The sequence below is a fragment of the Cherax quadricarinatus genome, unplaced genomic scaffold, assembly GCF_038502225.1.
Source record: "Cherax quadricarinatus isolate ZL_2023a unplaced genomic scaffold, ASM3850222v1 Contig857, whole genome shotgun sequence".
Lineage (NCBI taxonomy): Eukaryota > Metazoa > Arthropoda > Malacostraca > Decapoda > Parastacidae > Cherax > Cherax quadricarinatus.
Window position 1 is genome coordinate 4,492 of NW_027195883.1, and position 22,114 is coordinate 26,605.

The 22,114-nt window shown below is 42.6% G+C and overlaps 2 protein-coding genes across 3 annotated transcripts in view; one reads left to right on the plus strand and one right to left on the minus strand.

The window, feature by feature from the left end:
- Positions 1-1,734: 1,734 nt before the first annotated feature.
- Positions 1,735-5,232, plus strand: LOC138851524 (exonuclease GOR-like). The gene has a single exon (XM_070080725.1). The coding sequence runs from the start codon at positions 2,083-2,085 to the stop codon at positions 3,736-3,738; it is 1,656 nt and encodes a 551-aa protein (XP_069936826.1). The 5' UTR covers positions 1,735-2,082; the 3' UTR covers positions 3,739-5,232.
- A 7,472-nt stretch (positions 5,233-12,704) lies between these two features.
- Positions 12,705-22,114, minus strand: part of LOC128704796 (uncharacterized) — a 45,620-nt gene continuing 36,210 nt past the window's right edge. The window contains exons 13-15 of one of the 2 annotated variants that reach the window (XM_070080726.1): positions 21,435-21,549; positions 18,984-19,172; positions 12,705-13,406 (exon numbers count right to left, since the gene is read on the minus strand). In XM_070080726.1, the coding sequence (XP_069936827.1) occupies positions 19,000-19,172; positions 21,435-21,549 (288 nt within the window). In that variant the 3' untranslated portion in view covers positions 12,705-13,406; positions 18,984-18,999. Of the gene's footprint in view, positions 13,411-18,983; positions 19,173-21,434; positions 21,550-22,114 lie in introns of both variants that reach the window. The other variant, XM_053799938.2, reaches the window with a different exon arrangement.

The window sequence follows — 22,114 nt, forward strand, 5'->3', positions numbered from 1 at the left end:
TCAAGGAACCTTCCTTGAAGGGAATTTGACTTATAAACACGCTGAGAGTCTTCTGTATTGTGGATAGTATACAGTGGACCCCCGCATAACTTATAAACACGCTGAGAGTCTTCTGTATTGTGGATAGTATATATATATTACAGCGCTGTACTGCCCTGGTAGGTTTAGCACTTCTTTTTAATTATAAAAATAATAATTATTGTGTATATTATTATAAACAAAACAGGAAATTCTCGATGTATTTATCAGCTGAGGACTTACTGTATCATGCTGAATTTAGTACAGTGGAACCTTATTTTACGGCCGCTGCATTTATCAGCTGATTTATATTTAGGCCAATTTTTCGACGGAATTTTTGCTGTTGTTGTGGATCGGGGAAAACCAATTAGCAGGTGATAGTGTTTCAGAGACGATCATTTGTGAAAAGGCAAGGCAGTTGTATGTGGATCTCGACAGAATATCATTCAATATTATTCAAGCGACAGAATATTATTCAATATTAATCTCAACTCTACAGCTTATTTATCTATCACAATTGATCTAATGTGACATAATAAACAACATAGAAACATGGTATATACTCTAGAATGAATAAAATATGTCATTATATGGCAGGCGGTCGCTGTCACTCCTGAGGTAAAGTAATTATCCCTCTGACCATAGCTTCCCATACTTCCCCTTCTGAGGTACAAGAGAAAACAGAGTTATTGAGAGGCTAACTACATTAGATCACTAGTGCAGTAAACGCTGAAACAAACGCAATTTTCTCGGAAAAAAAAAATGCCAAAGAGGACTTACATCACGTAGGAGGAAAAGGCACTGCCAGGATACAAGCTTATGAAAGACAGGCTTACCAAAGCCCCGGAGAGGGCTTTGATACCTGAAGTCTTTATGGACGGGGATTCCCCTTCCAAAAAATAATGTCTTCCCTCTCTCCTAACCTGTTTTCCATAAGCCAACTAGAGTCTTCAATAAAGGTATGTAATAGTGATTTAAATGTTCATTTATTTATTTTATTTAGTTCTCATTGTTTTGTGTATGTAAAACTATAATTAATCTTTGAAAAACGTATTTTTTGTTCACATTTTTGGGTGTCTGGAATGGATTTTTTTTTTTTGTTTTTTTGTTTTTCTTTCAACAAGTCGGCCGTCTCCCACCGAGGCAGGGTGACCCAAAGAGAAAGAAAATCCCCAAAAAGAAAAAACTTTCATTATTCAACACTTCACACATTATCACTGTTTTTGCAGAGGTGCCAAGAATACAACAGTTTAGAAGTATATACGTATAAAAACACTCAACATATCTCTCCAAACTGCCAGTAATTAATTGTATTCACATTAATTCTTATGGGAAACATTGCTTCTAATTTAGGCCGACCTTCTGGAACAGATTACGGCCGAAAAACGAGGTTCCACTGTACATGTACTATTATTATTATTATTGTAATAATAATAGGAGTGAATGGAGACGAATGGTTTTTAATACTTGACGTGCTGTTGGAGTGTGAGCAAAGTAACATTTATGAAGGGATTCAGGTTAGCTGAACTTGAATCCTGGAGGTGGGAAGTACAGTGCCTGCACTCTGGTGGTGGGAAGTACAGTGCCTGCACTCTGGTGGTGGGAAGTACAGTGCCTGCACTCTGGTGGTGGGAAGTACAGTGCCTGCACTCTGGTGGTGGGAAGTACAGTGCCTGCACTCTGGTGGTGGGAAGTACAGTGCCTGCACTCTGGAGGTGGGAAGTACAGTGCCTGCACTCTGAAGGAGGGGTGTTAATGTTGCAGTTTAAAAACTGTAGTGTAAAGCACCCTTCTGGCAAGACAGTGATGGAGTGAATGATGGTGAAAGTTTTTCTTTTTCGGGCCACCCTGCCTTGGTGGCCACCCTGCCTTGGTGGGCCACCCTGCCTTGGTGGGCCACCCTGCCTTGGTGGCCACCCTGCCTTGGTGGCCACCCTGCCTTGGTGGGAATCGGCCAGTGTGATAATAAAAAAAAAAAAAATAATAAGGAGCATCTGTAGTATTAAGTCTTGATAAAGGTCCTAAGGCTTCATAAAGTTCTTGAGCACATTATAAACTATTTTAATGTTTTTCCACAGTGAAGCTGTAGTGTCGGTGAATAAGATAGACATGGTGAGTGCAGATGCTGCAGCAAGCAAGATAGACATGGCGAGTGCAGATGCTGCAGCAAGCAAGATAGACATGGCGAGTGCAGATGCTGCAGCAAGCAAGATAGACATGGTGAGTGCAGATGCTGCAGCAAGCAAGATAGACATGGTGAGTGCAGATGCTGCAGCAAGCAAGATAGACATGGCGAGTGCAGATGCTGCAGCAAGCAAGATAGACATGGCAAGTGCAGATGCTGCAGCAAGCAAGATAGACATGGTGAGTGCAGATGCTGCAGCAAGCAAGATAGACATGGTGAGTGCAGATGCTGCAGCAAGCAAGATAGACATGGTGAGTGCAGATGCTGCAGCAAGCAAGATAGACATGGTGAGTGCAGATGCTGCAGCAAGCAAGATAGACATGGTGAGTGCAGATGCTGCAGCAAGCAAGATAGACATGGTGAGTGCAGATGCTGCAGCAAGCAAGATAGACATGGTGAGTGCAGATGCTGCAGCAAGCAAGATAGACATGGTGAGTGCAGATGCTGCAGCAAGCAAGATAGACATGGTGAGTGCAGATGCTGCAGCAAGCAAGATAGACATGGTGAGTGCAGATGCTGCAGCAAGCAAGATAGACATGGTGAGTGCAGATGCTGCAGCAAGCAAGATAGACATGGTGAGTGCAGATGCTGCAGCAAGCAAGATAGACATGGCAAGTGCAGATGCTGCAAGCAAGATAATGCCAAGTACAGTAAATGAAGCATTTTACCAGCGGGCCGAGAGCTACAAGTTGTCCGAGAGTGATCTAAAGCGTCTTAACTATCCTCGTCCAGAAGGCTCTCAAAAGGGCAAAGCTCAACTGTGCAATTTGCTCAGCAATCTGAGCTATTGCACCGTCGCTCCTGCACCGGACAAGCGCACCTGCAAGCGCTGCATGTCAAAATTTCGTATCAGAAGTGACGGACATCCGGCTGTCAAATCGCAGTGTTCTTACCATGTGAAAAGGCGAACCAATGGCTATAAGCCTTATTTTCCGTGTTGCATTGGACGAGGCATATCAAGGCCTTGCAAGACGGCACCCCAACATGTGTCTCAAGACATAGAGCCTGACAAACTAGACGGTTTTATATACACGAAGGAGAGCAAGAATTCTGACCCGGGGATCTACGCCCTAGACTGCGAGATGGTCTTCACGAGGAATGGTATGGAGGTAGCGGCAATCTCCATGGTAGACTCCACTTGCAAGGTGGTCTATGAAACACTGGTGGTGCCAGATGCACCCATTGTAGACTACAACACTGAACACTCTGGACTTACTGAACAAGACTTCAGAGGCGTCAATACCGGACTAAAACATGTCCACAAAAAACTACTTGAGCTGGTGGGAAGCCGCACCATCCTAGTTGGCCATGGACTGGAGAATGACCTCCTGAGGTTGAAAGTTATACACGACAATATCATAGATACATCAATTCTTCACCCACACCCAAAAGGGCTGCCGTTCCGCAGGGCACTGATGTACCTGAAGGAAGACTTCCTGCCATACAGATGCAGGACGGTCCCAGGCATAAAGTGTCGTGGGGATGCTGATGCAACCATGAAGTTAGTCCGGATCAAATGTGGCCAACCAGTATAAACAAGTGCGACCAGTTTATATGTACAATGGAACCTCTGTATCTGTGGATTCGGTTTCCGAGGTTTACCGTGGCCCGAAAATAACCCTTAATTTTTCTAAATAATGACCCCAAAGTACTGTTGGCAGTTGTTCAAAACCTAAGAGAAGCCTTGAAGTGCTTCCCATCCGTAAAAAAGTGATAATTCTCCACTTATTGTGTGTAATTTATTAATTAAATTTTATCATATGTAAATTAAAAACAACTTATACATGGGGGTTCACTACTATTCGTAGTTTCAGGCATCCACGGCAGGTCTTGGAAGGTATCCCCCAGGGATGCCTGGGGAGACTACTGTATGTGGTATCCTGAAGATTGTACCAACTGTGATGGAAATTAAGTTTTTGTTGAGAAGTTATCAGTTATATATTCACCATATTCATCACCGAAACAAGTAGATTTATTACATAATATTTTCGGCAGTGATGCGTACTTTGAGCTGCATCGATCATTTATTATTTTTACTCTTGCATGGTTTTTAGGCCTAGCACTACTGTGCACTTAATAAATGATAGTGTAAAAATGTCTTTAGGCTTTTATATGCACTGGTAAGTGAAAATACGTACCGTGATTTGCTTTACGGCATCGGTCTGTAAAAATAAAAGCCTTTAACTAATGCATCATTTTTAAGAAGAAAAATAATTAAAATTAATATATACCATATTTTACGGCAACAAGATGCTCTGGCGTTGACGACGACCCAGAATTCTGACTGACTTACTTTTGAAAAAAATAGATAAATGGTATTAATGCCTCCAAGACACTGGGTAAATTTTCGAGACCTATTTCGGAAAAAAATAGCATCTTCAACGCCGTAAAATACAGTAACTCTAGACGCATCAAACTTTCTTTCCCTCACTTAAGAAAAAGTTGAATTATACCAACTTTTGACATGTCAATTTTTTTTTTAAATTTTGCACCAAACTAACCTCTGGTGGCTCTGGTGGCCTGGTGGTTAACGCTCTGGCTTCACACGGTGAGGGCCTGGGTTCGATTCCCAGCCAGAGTAGAAACATTGGACGTGTTTCTTTCCACCTGTTGTCTATATTCCCCATCAGTAAAATGGGTACCTGGGTGTTAGTCGACTGGTGTGGGTCGCATCCTGGGACACTGACCTAAGGAGGCCTGGTCACAGACCGGGCCGCGGGGGCGTTGACCCCCGGAACTCTCTCCAGGTAAACCTAGCAAGATAACCTATAAACAAAAATATAAACTTTATTTGAAATAAAACACATTACTTTTCCTAACTTATAAATTTCTTTAAGCTTTTGAAATGTAGTATCGGCAAGACAGTGATGGTGTGAGTGATGATGAAAGTGTTTCTTCTTTTTCGGGTCACTCAGTCTTGGTGGGAAACAGCCAAAGTCTTAACAAAAAAATATAAAAATACTTTTCCTAACTTTTATGAGAATTATACACAAATAACCTGCACATAAAAGAGAAGCTTACGGCGACGTTTCGGTCCGACTTGGACCATTTACAAAGTCACTTTGTATTAGGTCCAAGTCGGACCGAAACGTCGTCGTAAGCTTCTCTCTTTTATGTGCGGGTTATTTGTGTATCGTTCCAGTCACGGTATTGTGCCTTTTTTGTTATTTATATGAGAATTTCTCTAAAAATTATTCAACTTTTTTTCCTGTGAGGGACAGTTTTTGTGTCTTTTATCGGAAATTAATTTTTCTGTCTCATTATTGCTTTAAAATGCTTTACAAAGTATTGACTTTATTTTGAGCCTAATACAGTGGACCCCCGCATAACGATCACCTCCGAATGCGACCAATTATGTAAGTGTATTTATGTATGTTTGGGGGTCTGAAATGGACTAATCTACTTCACAATATTCCTTATGGGAACAAATTCGGTCAGTACTGGCACCTGAACACACTTCTGGAGTGAAAAAATATCGTTAACCGGGGGTCCACTGTACTTTATTATATATAAACTCCATTACTTATATACTGCAAGAAACATATAAATTTATATTTACAATCACCTTAGAGATTATATCCATAAAATCACTCAATTACTGCTTTATTAATCTTAAGTTAGTCTTAAGTTTGCCCAAAATGCTCTGAATATTAAGGGTTTTCTGCATGTACACCTAAATTTAAGTCACCTCTGTATATTGTATCATGGTGCAATAAATGTAAGTCACCTCTGTATATTGTACCATGGTGCAATAAATGTAAGTCACCTCTGTATATTGTACCATGGTGCAATAAATGTAAGTCACCTCTGTATATTGTACCATGGTGCAATAAATGTAAGTCACCTCTGTATATTGTATCATGGTGCAATAAATATAAGTCACCTCTGTATATTGTACCAAATTTAAGTCACCTCTGTATATTGTATCATGGTGCAATAAATGTAAGTCACCTCTGTATATTGTACCATGGTGCAATAAATGTAAGTCACCTCTGTATATTGTACCATGGTGCAATAAATGTAAGTCACCTCTGTATATTGTACCATGGTGCAATAAATGTAAGTCACCTCTGTATATTGTACCATGGTGCAATAAATGTAAGTCACCTCTGTATATTGTACCATGGTGCAATAAATGTAAGTCACCTCTGTATATTGTACCATGGTGCAATAAATGTAAGTCACCTCTGTATATTGTACCATGGTGCAATAAATGTAAGTCACCTCTGTATATTGTACCATGGTGCAATAAATGTAAGTCACCTCTGTATATTGTATCATGGTGCAATAAAGTACAATGGTACCCCGAGTGTTGTACAGCTCCCATCTTGAACAATTATGTAAGTGTATTATTGTAAGTATATTATTGTAAGTGCTTATGTAAGTGTATTTTTTGGGGTCTGAAACGGATTAACCTAATTTACATTATTTCTTATGGGAACAAATTCGTTTGGTAACGGCACTAACAGCCTTCTGGAACAAATTACAATATGTACGAAACTCAGGGTATCACTGTATCTTATTTTAAATTATTTGTATTATAGGAGGCTTCCTTGATGGGTTTAGTGGATAATTTTGCAAGAAGACTCTCTTATGGGACTGTTGTGGTCCCTAAGGCACCAGAAAAAAGTATACTGGTTTTATCCATAATTTTTTAAGTGGTGGAGAGGTAAGCCAGTGGAAGGCCTCGGTCAGATGACCTAAAGCTCCACCTGTGGGTTATTTTATGACTTAAGACCCGTGTCATGAAACTTGTCTTGTGTCCTGACAAATCTTACCTAACACTAACAGCTGTTACCAACTGTCACAGTGTTATAATATATATTTTATTGACTTATAAGAACATAAGAAAGGAACAACACTGCAGGAGGCCTGTTGGCCCATACTAGGCAGGTCTTTCACAATCCATCCCACTAACAAAATATTTGCCCAACCCAATTTTCAATGTTACCCAAGAAATAAGTTAAGATACAAGAGAAGTTAAGATACAAGATAAGTTAAGATACAAGATAAGTTAAGATACAAGGTAAGTTAAGATACAAGATTGTCTACTTATATTATTTTATATATTATAAATGGTGGCATATACTTTCACCATAACTAATAATTTTGGAAGCATTAGAAAAAATGTAACTACAGTTATTAATAATAATAAATATACCTTTGAGGAGTGTCAAGTCTTTTTACTCCTGGAGCCCGGTGCTGTCTGGTCAACTAGGTTGTTGCTGCTGGTGGTCCTGGACCAGGCTGGTCTGGTGCTGCCTGGTCAACTAGGTTGTTGCTGTTGGTAGTTCTGGATCAGGCTAGTCCAGTGCTGTCTGGTCAACTAGGTTGTTGCTGTTGGTAGTTCTGGACCAGGCTAGTCCAGTGCTGTCTGGTCAACTAGGCTGTTACTATTAGTGGTCCTGGACCAGGCTGGTCTGGTGCTGTCTAGTCAACCAGGCTGTTGCTGCTGGTGGTCCTGGGCTAGGCTGGTCTGGTGCTAGCCTGGTCAAACAGGCTGTTTCTACTGGTAGCTTGCTGCTCCACACATTCATCACAGCCCGATTGATCTGCGTAGTGTCCGACAAACTGAAAGTAACTGTTTGATCCGAGGATCAATATTATAATCATACCTAAGCACTAAACCCACAAGGGCCAAGAATCAATAACCCTGTGATCAAGGTCCTTCAATATTCTTGATACCTTCTTTAAGATGACATGAAGGAGGTCTCTTGATGCTAGCAAGGGGATCTTGATACAGGGGACTGCTGCTACCCTCCCCTTTCAAGGATCAAACCTGCTTCCTTCAGTGGTGAAAGTTAAGACACATGTGCAACATACACAAATAACTCGCACATAAAAGAGAGAAGCTTACGACGACGTTTCGGTCCGACTTGGACCATTGACAAAGTCACACTGTTATTTATGTGCAACATCTGGATATCTTTAATATAGACGTTTCGCCATCCAGTGGCTTTATCAATACAAATTCTAGGACATAATTAGAAGACAGTAGAACTATGTACACAGGACGAAGTAATCAGTCCCTCAGCCTTGGAGTTGGTGTGAAGAGCACCGTGGTGGTAGAGATTCTGGAGTAAAGGCAGACTGGCGTTTATATAGGCGCCTTTATAAACGCCAGTCTCTCAACACTAACTCCAAGGTTGAGGGACTTATTACCTCATCTTTTGTATATAGTTCTACTGTCTCCTAATTATGTCCTGGAATTTGTATTGATAAAGCCACTGGATGGCGAAACTAATATAATAAAGATACCCAGATGTTGCACATAAATAACAGTGTGACTTTGTCAATGGTCCAAGTCGGACCGAAACGTCGTCGTAAGCTTCTCTCTTTTATGTGCGGGTTACTTGTGTATGTTGCACATATCTTAACTTTTATCTTGTTGGTATTGTATACTTTTCTTGCACAACATTTTTTCAGTGGTGTATTTCACACTTGATAATGCTGACACAACCAGGATCACTAATACAAAATACTTCCTTTCAGTATACTATATTATATTTATATAATACATGACATATACAGTAAACGCTTCATAATACGATCCAATAACTGTTAATAAACACTCAGAAGAGGCACTTTAAGAGCAAACACTAACATACATAATATACTATATATATATATATATATATATATATATATATATATATATATATATATATATATATATATATATATATATATATATATATATATATATATATATATACATTCATACATTATATATATACACACACACACACACAATCTATACATATATATACATACATATGTTTTATCCTGGGTGAAATAATAAAGGGAGTAAGGCATGTATACACATACACACACATACATGCATACACATAAGGGAAATCGGTCTGACGACACTGGAGGACAGGAGGGTCAGGGGAGACATGATAACGACATACAAAATACTGCGCGGAATAGACAAGGTGGACAGAGACAGGATGTTCCAGACATGTGACACAGAAACAAGAGGTCACAATTGGAAGTTGAAGACTCAGATGAATCAAAAGGATGTTGGGAAGTATTTCTTCAGTCATAGAGTAGTCAGGCCGTGGAATAGTCTAGAAAGTGACGTAGTAGAGGCGGGAACCATACATAGTTTTAAGACGAGGTATGATAAAGCTCATGGAGCAGGGAGAGAGAGGACCTAGTAGCAACCAGGGAAGAGGCGGGGCCAGGAGCTATAACTTGACCCCTGCAACCACAAATAGGTGAGTACACACACACACAGCATGTAAGAACGGTTAAAATAAACATTAACATCTCCCTCAAGGTTAATAATGATGACATAAGATGATGAGTGTCACTTGAAGGTCACTAAGGCAAGACCTTTATTCTACTACCTTTACACCACACCGGACCTTTATTCAATACAAGTGTCCCTGACTTCTTGCAGAGGCTTGGTCCTCTCACACTTACCTCGCTAATACGACACTTTGCTTTACAGCGCTTCGCTAATACACGTTACTAGCACTGTGCTCATGGCAGTTAGTACAGCGTCTCCTCACTTAGCAACGTACTCGTTTACCGACGGCTCGGACTTATGACGGGCTCTCTGACCAGTATGCATACCTAAATAATGTATATTAGAGCTAATTTCCTATATTCTTAATGAAGAATTTGTTTACCAATGTGGTCTCAGGAATGCAACTCCGTCATTAGGTGAGGAGACGCTGTAATTTATACAAGGGAAGGTGTTACTAGTACCTTGCTGCCAGAATTTAGTAATTTATGCAAGGGAAGGTGTTACTAGTACCTTGCTGCCAGAATTTAGTAATTTATACAAGGGAAGGTGTTACTAGTACCTTGCTATCAGAATTTAGTAATTTATACAAGGGAAGGTGTTACTAGCACCTTGCTGCCAGAATTTAGTAATTTATACAAGGGAAGGTGTTACTAGTACCTTGCTGCCAGAATTTAGTAATTTATACAAGGGAAGGTGTTACTAGCACCTTGCTGCCAGTATTTTAGTTACCTCTTATGACACATCTGACTTACTGGGGAAGGATTCTAACCCACTTTCCATGGAAGTGGAAAATGGAATATTATATACACATGTATTAATAAATCTGCAATGGGTACACTTGTATCTTATAAAGCACTGTGGTTAATTTATTACACAGTACAGTGGTACCTCAGGATGCGAACAGCTCAGAACTCGAACAATTACGTAAGTGCTTTTGTAAGTGTATTTTTGGGAGTCTGAAACGGATTAAACTAATTTACATTATTCCTTATGGGAACAAATTAGTTCGGAATCGGCACTCAAACAGCCTTTTGGAACAAATTAAGTTCGTATCCCGAGGTACCACTGTATGTGTTCTCTCTCTGCTAAAACCTTAATATAGCAGCTCCCATATAACATTTTGGATTTTCTTCTTCAGTGACCTGGCCGTGTCCCACCGACAAAGGGCGATACAAAAAGAAAAACAAAAATTTTTTCTTTTTAAACTTGGTAATGCATTTTGGATATATGGCAGAAATGTTTAACCAAGAAGTATTTAATACAAATGACTAGGTCCCCTGTACCAAGACTGTCAGTGGTAGTATGTCTGATAGTCTCACCATACAACAGACCAAGTCTACTGTATAAGATTTTGTCTGTCAGGGGAAATATACATGTCCAACAACCCCTCCATACAATAGACTTCGTGTCATTGGGTATTTTGCTAAACCGAGGTCTCACTACAGGTGCTTCTTGACTTAGAATGGGGTTACATTCCGATGAACTCAGCACGAGTTAAAAACATCGTAAGTAGAACACGAATACGATATGATAAATGGGTAAATGAATAACTATCACTGAAGAAATAAACAAATAATTACTTTAACTAAATATCGGTAATGAAAAGTAAATAAACGAATACAAGTTATGGACTCGTCACCTTCATGCCGAGTAATTAAGTTTCATCTCCAAAGGAATTCTTGCTACACCATCGTAAAGTCAAAATATCGTAAGTCAAGGATCACCTGTCCTTGCAACTCTCTCAACTTACTAACAAAATTAAAACACAAGAGGGTACCAACTTACATATACCAAACGCTACACACATCTCCACTTACAAACATTACATACAAACCAATCCAAGATGTACAACTATTGAGCTATAGTACAAATGTGTGAAACATAACCATTCTCTGTAATAAATAGTTGACCCTCGAATTTAGTCGTGCCTTTTCTGTATGCAAAACTATTTTTATTATCTACAAAATGTATTTTTTGTTAATATTTTTGGGTGTCTGGAATGGTTTAAATGGATTTACATTATTTCCTCTGGGAAATATTAACAAAAAATACATTTTATAGATAATAAAAATAGTTTTGCATACAGAAAAGGCAGGACTAAATTCGAGGGTCCACTGTATATACAAACAACTCGTCTGTACGTGTATATGGAATGGTCGGTATTACCAACAAATATGCTAGAGAGATACTCGCTCTAGAAAAAATTTATTACGTCCGTCTCCCCTCTGAGCAAAGCAAAATACAATAAAATACAATACTGTAGCCTCATTTATAAAGTTATTCTATAATAGTATTGCAGTTTTGGTGCAAATGCATTTGAAAAATTGCATTCAAAATCAAATACCGCATACGTGACGGCTTCTCAAAATGCTGTTCAGTTTTTGTTGAACTCTTTCAGTCACTTACGGAGCTCTATAAGAGAGTTTACTGTACTTTATATCCACATGATATAGTATATAGCTTTTACTAAACTGGACGACATTTAATGATATATGTGGACAGTGACTGTTTATGTGGCGCGCTCTAGCCTTTATCCAGAGGGGAAACTTCTAGAATAGATCTACCCAGGGGAAACTTCTAGAATAGATCTACCCAGGGGAAACATCTATAATAGATCTACCCAGGGGAAACATCTATAAAAGATCTACCCAGGCGGAATGTCTATAATAGATCTACCCAGGCGGAATGTCTATAATAGATCTACCCAGGGGGAATGTCTATAATAGATCTACCCAGGGGGAATGTCTATAATAGATCTACCCAGGGGGAACATCTATAATAGATCTACCCAGGGGGAACATCTATAATAGATCTACCCAGGGGGAACATCTATAATAGATCTACCCAGGGGGAACATCTATAATAGATCTACCCAGGGGGAACATCTATAATAGATCTACCCAGGGGGAACATCTATAATAGATCTACCCAGGGGGAACGTCTATAATAGATTACTCAGGGGGAATGTCTATAATAGATCTACCCAGGGGGAACATCTATAATAGATCTACCCAGGGGGAATGTCTATAATAGATCTACCCAGGGGGAATGCCTATAATAGATCTACCCAGGGGGAGCATCTATAATAGATCTACCCAGGGGGAACATCTATAATAGATCTACACAGGGGGAACATCTATAATAGATCTACCCAGGGGGAACATCTATAATAGATCTACCCAGGGGGAACATCTATAATAGATCTACCCAGGGGGAACATCTATAATAGATCTACCCAGGGGGAACATCTATAATAGATCTACCCAGGGGGAACATCTATAATAGATCTACCCAGGGGGAACATCTATAATAGATCTACCCAGGGGGAACATCTATAATAGATCTACCCAGGGGGAAAGTCTATAATAGATCTACCCAGGGGGAACGTAAAATAAAACTTATATCCTTTCAATTTCCGCTCCCTCGGAGTCAACTTAATACTGTACGATCAATTTGCACGACACAACTTTCAAGGGGATGATAGGTAATACCTTGTAGCTGAAGGGTTTTTGATCCAAGGAGTTGAATCTACCCCCTCCCACTCCCCGGATCAAACCTGATGACTTTCCACTCTCCAGACACAACGCGTACCATACACGTTTATCGTTTCCCCATAAATAATAACAATTATAATAATCTGCAAGAACCTCTGCCTATTGGAATACAACTTTAATCAAAATTTTTTTAGGCCTATTAAAATTAAAGGTAAACAAGAAGCAACATTAAAAATCCTTTGTTATAAAAATTATACAACTATAGAAAAAAATCAACTCTATTTTAATACATTAAATTTATACAATTTATACAGTATAGGTGATGTATAATTCATAAAATTTACAAAATGAATTATTTTTGTATTTCCATTCATTGAAAAAGTGATTAAAGCTAATAAAACATTTATTTTTCACTAGTATAAATTTAAGTTTGACAAAAGTAGACGTCAGTCTATCTGAAAAGAGAGAAAAATTTATTATTAGCAAATTTATTGATTAGCAAAACAAGTCCACTGTGTAGTGGACCTGTTTTGCTAATCAGTGGCTTTCTTCAGTCCAATACTAGTTGAAGATCAGAAGTTTGAGGTTATCAATCCCTCAGGCTGGAGTTGAGGGATTGATCAGTGTTGATTGATGGACTGATCATGTTGATGCCAAGATGAGGGACTGTTTACCTCAAACTCCTTCTGATCTTCAACTATTCTTCTCCATATCAGACTGAAGAAGCCAGTGGATGGCAAAACATTTCCACAATAAAGATATCAAGTATCTAATATATCTAAGTCATCAACTTGTCAATTCTCAGAGCCAGTTATCAACACTACTTAGTGTTGTCACTCGTGCAACTGTCTAAATGCAAAAGTCTGCAATTGACTAGTGAATTGCATTCTTGGTATTTTGCCTCCATGGATAACACTCTTTGTCTGCACAGACTCGGCGCTCCGCTCACCTTTTCCCCTTATCAATTTTATGGTTGATTTTGTCTTTCACAGACCCGTCCGCCGACAACTCCACTCCCAAATACAGTAAATCGTTGACTTATAAACACGTTAAGAATCTTGTGTATTGTGTATATTATTATTATTATTATGAGCGTGTTAGATAGGAGTGAATGGAGACGAATGATACTTGGGACCTGACGATCTGTTGGAGTGTGAGCAGGGTAATATTTAGTGAAGGGATTCAGGGAAACCGGTTATTTTCATATAGTCGGACTTGAGTCCTGGAAATGGGAAGTACAATGCCTGCACTTTAAAGGAGGGGTTTGGGATATTGGCAGTTTGGAGGGATATGTTGTGTATCTTTATACGTATATGCTTCTAAACTGTTGTATTCTGAGCACCTCTGCAAAAGCAGTGATAATGTGCGAGTGTGGTGAATGATGATAAAAGTATTTTCTTTTTGGGGATTTTCTTTCTTTTTTGGGTCACCCTGCCTCGGTGGGAGACGACCGACTTGTTGAAAAAAAAAAAAAAAAATTATTATGGTATAAACCTTGGTAATAAATACCGACAAGTTGGTTTCGAAAGACACGTAAGCAAACACTGACATATTTATTAGAAAACGTTTCGGTCCTGGAACCTTGATCAAGGTTCCAGGACCGAAACGTTTTCTAATAAATATGTCATAGTGTTTTCTTACGTGTCTTTCTAAACCATGATATTATTATACACAGTACAGACGGCCCCCAACATGTAAGTCGAGGTCTTACTGTATCTCACCACCTTCATTTCCTCCATTGTATCTGATATCTTGTCACTTCCTAAATTTTATGTTACTCTCAAGGGGGGTCTAGTTGGAAAAATTTAGATTAAGAAAGGAATTGCAATATATTTCCAGCCATCTTGCAGAGTGCAGGCACTGTACTTCCCATCTCCAGAGTGCAGGTACTGTATGTACTTCCCACCTCCAGAGTGCAGGTACTGTATGTACTTCCCACCTCCAGAGTGCAGGCACTGTACTTCCCACCACCAGAGTGCAGGCATTGTACTTCCCACCTCCAGAGTGCAGGCACTGTACTTCCCACCACCAGAGTGCAGGCACTGTACTTCCCACCACCAGAGTGCAGGCACTGTACTTCCCACCTCCAGAGTGCAGGCACTGTACTTCCCACCACCAGAGGGCAGGCACTGTACTTCCCACCACCAGAGTGCAGGCACTGTACTTCCCACCACCAGAGGGCAGGCACTGTACTTCCCACCTCCAGAGTGCAGGCACTGTACTTCCCACCACCAGAGTGCAGGCACTGTACTTCCCACCTCCAGAGTGCAGGCACTGTACTTCCCACCACCAGAGTGCAGGCACTGTACTTCCCACCACCAGAGTGCAGGCACTGTACTTCCCACCACCAGAGTGCAGGCACTGTACTTCCCACCACCAGAGTGCAGGCATTGTACTTCCCACCTCCAGAGTGCAGGCACTGTACTTCCCACCACCAGAGTGCAGGCACTGTACTTCCCACCACCAGAGTGCAGGCACTGTACTTCCTACCACCAGAGTGCAGGCACTGTACTTCCCACCACCAGAGTGCAGGCACTGTACTTCCCACCACCAGAGTGCAGGCACTGTACTTCCCACCACCAGAGTGCAGGCACTGTACTTCCCACCACCAGAGTGCAGGCATTGTACTTCCCACCACCAGAGTGCAGGCACTGTACTTCCCACCACCAGAGTGCAGGCACTGTACTTCCCACCACCAGAGTGCAGGCACTGTACTTCCCACCTCCAGAGTGCAGGCACTGTACTTCCCACCTCCAGAGTGCAGGCACTGTACTTCCCACCTCCAGAGTGCAGGCACTGTACTTCCCACCACCAGAGTGCAGGCACTGTACTTCCCACCTCCAGAGTGCAGGCACTGTACTTCCTACCACCAGAGTGCAGGCACTGTACTTCCCACCTCCAGAGTGCAGGTACTGTACTTCCCACCACCAGAGTGCAGGCACTGTACTTCCTACCTCCAGAGTGCAGGCACTGTACTTCCCACCTCCAGAGTGCAGGTACTGTACTTCCCACCACCAGAGTGCAGGCACTGTACTTCCTACCACCAGAGTGCAGGCACTGTACTTCCTACCTCCAGAGTGCAGGCACTGTACTTCCCACCTCCAGAGTGCAGGTACTGTACTTCCCACCACCAGAGTGCAGGCACTGTACTTCCTACCACCAGAGTGCAGGCACTGTACTTCCTACCACCAGAGTGCAGGCACTGTACTTCCCACCACCAGAGTGCAGGCACTGTACTTCCCACCACCAGAGTGCAGGCACTGTACTTCCTACCACCAGAGTGCAGGCACTGTACTTCCTACCACCAGAGTGCAGGCACTGTACTTCCTACCACCAGAGTGCAGGCACTGTACTTCCCACCACCAGAGTGCAGGCACTGTACTTCCCACCACCAGAGTGCAGGCACTGTACTTCCCACCACCAGAGTGCAGGCACTGTACTTCCCACCACCAGAGTGCAGGCACTGTACTTCCCACCACCAGAGTGCAGGCACTGTACTTCCCACCACCAGAGTGCAGGCACTGTACTTCCTACCACCAGAGTGCAGGCACTGTACTTCCCACCACCAGAGTGCAGGCACTGTACTTCCCACCACCAGAGTGCAGGCACTGTACTTCCCACCACCAGAGTGCAGGCACTGTACTTCCCACCACCAGAGTGCAGGCACTGTACTTCCCACCACCAGAGTGCAGGCACTGTACTTCCCACCACCAGAGTGCAGGCACTGTACTTCCCACCACCAGAGTGCAGGCACTGTACTTCCCACCACCAGAGTGCAGGCACTGTACTTCCCACCACCAGAGTGCAGGCACTGTACTTCCCACCACCAGAGTGCAGGCACTGTACTTCCCACCACCAGAGTGCAGGTACTGTACTTCCACTGTACCACCAGAGTGCAGGCACTGTACTTCCCACCACCAGAGTGCAGGCACTGTACTTCCCACCACCAGAGTGCAGGTACTGTACTTCCCACCACCAGAGTGCAGGCACTGTACTTCCCACCACCAGAGTGCAGGCACTGTACTTCCCACCACCAGAGTGCAGGCACTGTACTTCCCACCACCAGAGTGCAGGCACTGTACTTCCCACCACCAGAGTGCAGGCACTGTACTTCCCACCTCCAGAGTGCAGGCACTGTACTTCCCACCACCAGAGTGCAGGCACTGTACTTCCCACCACCAGAGTGCAGGCACTGTACTTCCCACCACCAGAGTGCAGGCACTGTACTTCCCACCACCAGAGTGCAGGCACTGTACTTCCCACCACCAGAGTGCAGGCACTGTACTTCCCACCACCAGAGTGCAGGCACTGTACTTCCCACCACCAGAGTGCAGGCACTGTACTTCCCACCACCAGAGTGCAGGCACTGTACTTCCCACCACCAGAGTGCAGGCACTGTACTTCCCACCACCAGAGTGCAGGCACTGTACTTCCCACCACCAGAGTGCAGGCACTGTACTTCCCACCACCAGAGTGCAGGCACTGTACTTCCCACCACCAGAGTGCAGGCACTGTACTTCCCACCACCAGAGTGCAGGCACTGTACTTCCCACCACCAGAGTGCAGGCACTGTACTTCCCACCACCAGAGTGCAGGCACTGTACTTCCCACCACCAGAGTGCAGGCACTGTACTTCCCACCACCAGAGTGCAGGCACTGTACTTCCCACCACCAGAGTGCAGGCACTGTACTTCCCACCACCAGAGTGCAGGCACTGTACTTCCCACCACCAGAGTGCAGGCACTGTACTTCCCACCACCAGAGTGCAGGCACTGTACTTCCCACCACCAGAGTGCAGGCACTGTACTTCCCACCACCAGAGTGCAGGCACTGTACTTCCCACCACCAGAGTGCAGGCACTGTACTTCCCACCACCAGAGTGCAGGCACTGTACTTCCCACCACCAGAGTGCAGGCACTGTACTTCCCACCACCAGAGTGCAGGCACTGTACTTCCCACCACCAGAGTGCAGGCACTGTACTTCCCACCACCAGAGTGCAGGCACTGTACTTCCCACCACCAGAGTGCAGGCACTGTACTTTCCACCACCAGAGTGCAGGCACTGTACTTCCCACCACCAGAGTGCAGGCACTGTACTTCCCACCACCAGAGTGCAGGCACTGTACTTCCCACCTCCAGAGTGCAGGTACTGTACTTCCCACCACCAGAGTGCAGGCACTGTACTTCCCACCTCCAGAGTGCAGGCACTGTACTTCCCACCACCAGAGTGCAGGCACTGTACTTCCCACCACCAGAGTGCAGGCACTGTACTTCCCACCACCAGAGTGCAGGCACTGTACTTCCCACCACCAGAGTGCAGGCACTGTACTTCCCACCACCAGAGTGCAGGCACTGTACTTCCCACCTCCAGAGTGCAGGCACTGTACTTCCCACCACCAGAGTGCAGGCACTGTACTTCCCACCACCAGAGTGCAGGCACTGTACTTCCCACCACCAGAGTGCAGGCACTGTACTTCCCACCACCAGAGTGCAGGCACTGTACTTCCCACCACCAGAGTGCAGGCACTGTACTTCCCACCACCAGAGTGCAGGCACTGTACTTCCCACCACCAGAGTGCAGGCACTGTACTTCCCACCACCAGAGTGCAGGCACTGTACTTCCCACCACCAGAGTGCAGGCACTGTACTTCCCACCTCCAGAGTGCAGGCACTGTACTTCCCACCTCCAGGATTCAAGTTCAGCTAACCTGAATCCCTTCATAAATGTTACTTTACTCACACTTCAACAACACTTACGTTTCAGTATATATACTTGCTCTATGCATCTATCCTTCATTAAGTTTCCTCATTACTCCACAATTCCTAAATTTTGTCCATACTGATTTGTAGCAGTTTTCACATTTGGAAAATTTAATACCATTGGATCAAAAATAAAACAATGAAAAAAGTGCTACGGTATCTTATTTTTTTTTTAACAAGTCGGCGGTCTCCCACCGAGGCAGGGTGATCAGTGCTTAAAATAGATACAAAAACCTATGTGTTTTGCAGGCCTATGCACACAACTTACAGGCACTCTACTGATGCTACAGCTCTTGGGTCTCCTCTAGAAGTGAGAGTGGCACAGCAGAGGCAGCAAGGTGGCTCTGGCTGGGACTACCAATGATGTACGGTGCGATGCACACGTGTGCGTACATCCCGATGCACTCGATGATCCAGTCATGAGCCACGCACACTTTCTTGTATTTGTCCAGCAGTTCTGAAACATTATTATTATTATTATTAAATCAGGGTACAGGTGAAAGTCGATTTTTTTTTTCAATGAACCGGCTGTATCCCACCGAGGGATACAGCCGGTTCATTGGAAAAAAATATTTTTGTTTTTCTTTTCACATTACTAAATGTAAAACAAAATAACAAAAGCTTTTCTTTTTACATTTAGTAATTTACACAGGTGTTACTAGCACCTTATTGCCAGCATCTTGATCACCTCTTGCAACATGCAAGATTTACGTACGAACGATTCATCTATAATTGATGTCCAATTTATGGGTCGGATGCACACTATATAAATAAACATTATTAAAGACAAAGATTTACACAGACAGATTTCTTTTTTTTTTTTCCCAACAAGTCGGCCGTCTCCCACCGAGGCAGGGTGACCCACCGAGGCAGGGTGACCCACCGAGGCAGGGTGACCCACCTAGGCAGGGTGATCCACCGAGGCAGGGTGACCCAAAAAAGAAAGAAAATCCCCAAAAAGAAAATACTTTCATCATCATTCAACACTTTCACCACACTCACACATTATCACTGTTTTTGCAGAGGTACTCAGAATACAACAGTTTAGAAGCATATACGTATAAAGATACACAACATATCCCTCCAAACTGCCAATATTCCAAACCCCTATATATATATATATATATATTGAAAGACTTCTAACTTTCAACATTCAATGTAAAGATATCTTAACTGAAACCTAAACAGAACATGTTTGAGAATACTTTAAACGTTCTGTGACTAGTAAGCTACAGCAACAAATCTAAATCAATCTCTACATTCTGTAACTAGTAACCTTCAAAACACTAGTAAGCTACAATAATGAATCTAAAACTACATACATTAGTTCCCCGTATCCGTGGGGATGCGTTCCAACACTTACCGTGGATGACCGAAACCGTGGACAGTAGCGAACCTTGTATATAACTTGTTTTTCGTTAACATACATGCCTATGATAAAGTTTAATTAATAAATTACACACAATAACTGGAGAATTATGACTTTATTCACTGATGGGAAGCACTTCAAGGCTTCTCTTAGACTTTGAACAACTGTCACCATCACTACTTTTGTGCTTCGGGGTCACTGTAAACCTTGGTTAACCGAAACCATGGCAACCAGACCTGTGGATACAGTGGCCCTACTGTATGGCAACCAGACCTGTGGATACAGTGGCCCTACTGTATGGCAACCAGACCTGTGGATACAGTGGCCCTACTGTATGGCAACCAGACCTGTGGATACAGTGGCCCTACTGTATGGCAACCAGACCTGGGATACAGTGGCCCTACTGTATGGCAACCAGACCTGTGGATACAGTGGCCCTACTGTATGGCAACCAGACCTGTGGATACACCTGTATGGCAACCAGACCTGTGGATACAGTGGCCCTACTGTATGGCAACCAGACCTGTGGATACAGTGGCCCTACTGTATGGCAACCAGACCTGTGGATACAGTGGCCCTACTGTATGGCAACCAGACCTGTGGATACAGTGGCCCTACTGTATGGCAACCAGACCTGTGGATACAGTGGCCCTACTGTATAAACTAAAATATTTTTGGAACTAGTAACCTTCAAAATGGAACAAAAATATTTGAAAACAGTTCAACACTCTGCAACTAATAAGATAAAAACTGAATTGGAAAAAAATCTTTATTAAGCACTAAATACAGTGGAACCCTGGTACTCGAACTTTATTCATTCCAGAAGGCTGTTCAAGTGCCAATCCGTTTGAGTGTTGAATGAATTCTTCCCAACCAATTTTCTGTTTGACTCAAGAAATCGTAATGACACGATTGCAAATAAACCATACCCCCGGCCGGGATTGAACCCGCTGGAGATTCGTCTGTAAAAACTTGCATTTGTGGTCACAGAGGTGCCTGTGCTAACTTTCCTATGGTGTAGAAATATACCTAGTTGGATGAATCTTATTGTGGCTAGCTGGTCTAGTGGCTAACACGATGGGCTGGAGTTTTGAGACTCTATGACTGCGGGTTCAATCCCGGCCGGGGGTATGGTTTAATTTTCTGTTTGTTTGGCTGTTATCACTAATCTTTGTAGGCCCCACGGTTACTTAGTTATACAAATAATATACACCAAAAAATGCGAAGAAACACAAAAAAGTTTACAGCTAAGTTATGGCAGGTTGTGTTTGTCTGGTCGAGTGCCGAGCTTTGTTCGAGTAGGGAGCTGTTCCAGTACCAAGGTTCCACCATATTTTTGTAATTACTAACCTTGAGGATTGTGATCACTATCAGTCTGGACCACAACAAGCTTCACTGACTGCTTATTCTTACTAAACTTGACTGGAGACTCCACAACTTGAGCACCACACAACTGGATCAGTTCCTTATGGGTGAAGAAATAATTCAATAATAAGCAATGTAGTCAAGGTCCAAATTTCTGAATTAATAAAAGATATATAGAGAAGTTCCCCCATATCTGTAGATGATATGTTCCAAGACCTACCGTGGATGCCGGAAACCGTGGATAATAGCGAACACTATACACAAGTCATTTTTCGTTTACGTACATTTTTTTTTTTAACACGTCAGCCGTTTCCCACCGAGGCAGGGTGACCCAAAAAGAAAGAAAAAACTTTCATCATCATTCAACACTTTCACCATCACTCATACATAATGACTAACTTTCATCATCATTTAACACTTTCACCATCACTCATATATAATGACTGTCTTTGCAGAGGCGCTCAGGTACGACACGTGTAGATGTCACTCCAAACAGCCACATATATACTTACCTATGATAAAATTTAATTAATAAATTACACACAATAACTGGAGAATTATCACTTTTTCACTTGTGCACTCTGGTGCCATTATTAAGCAAAATTAAGGGGTATTTCCTAGCCAGGTTAAACAACAGAAACCAAGTCCATGGATACTGGGGTTCC

What these genes read in the sequence shown, in the direction of transcription:
- LOC138851524 (XM_070080725.1), top strand. Translation starts at nt 2,083, where the DNA reads ATGTTTTTCCACAGTGAAGCTGTAGTGTCGGTGAATAAGATAGACATG.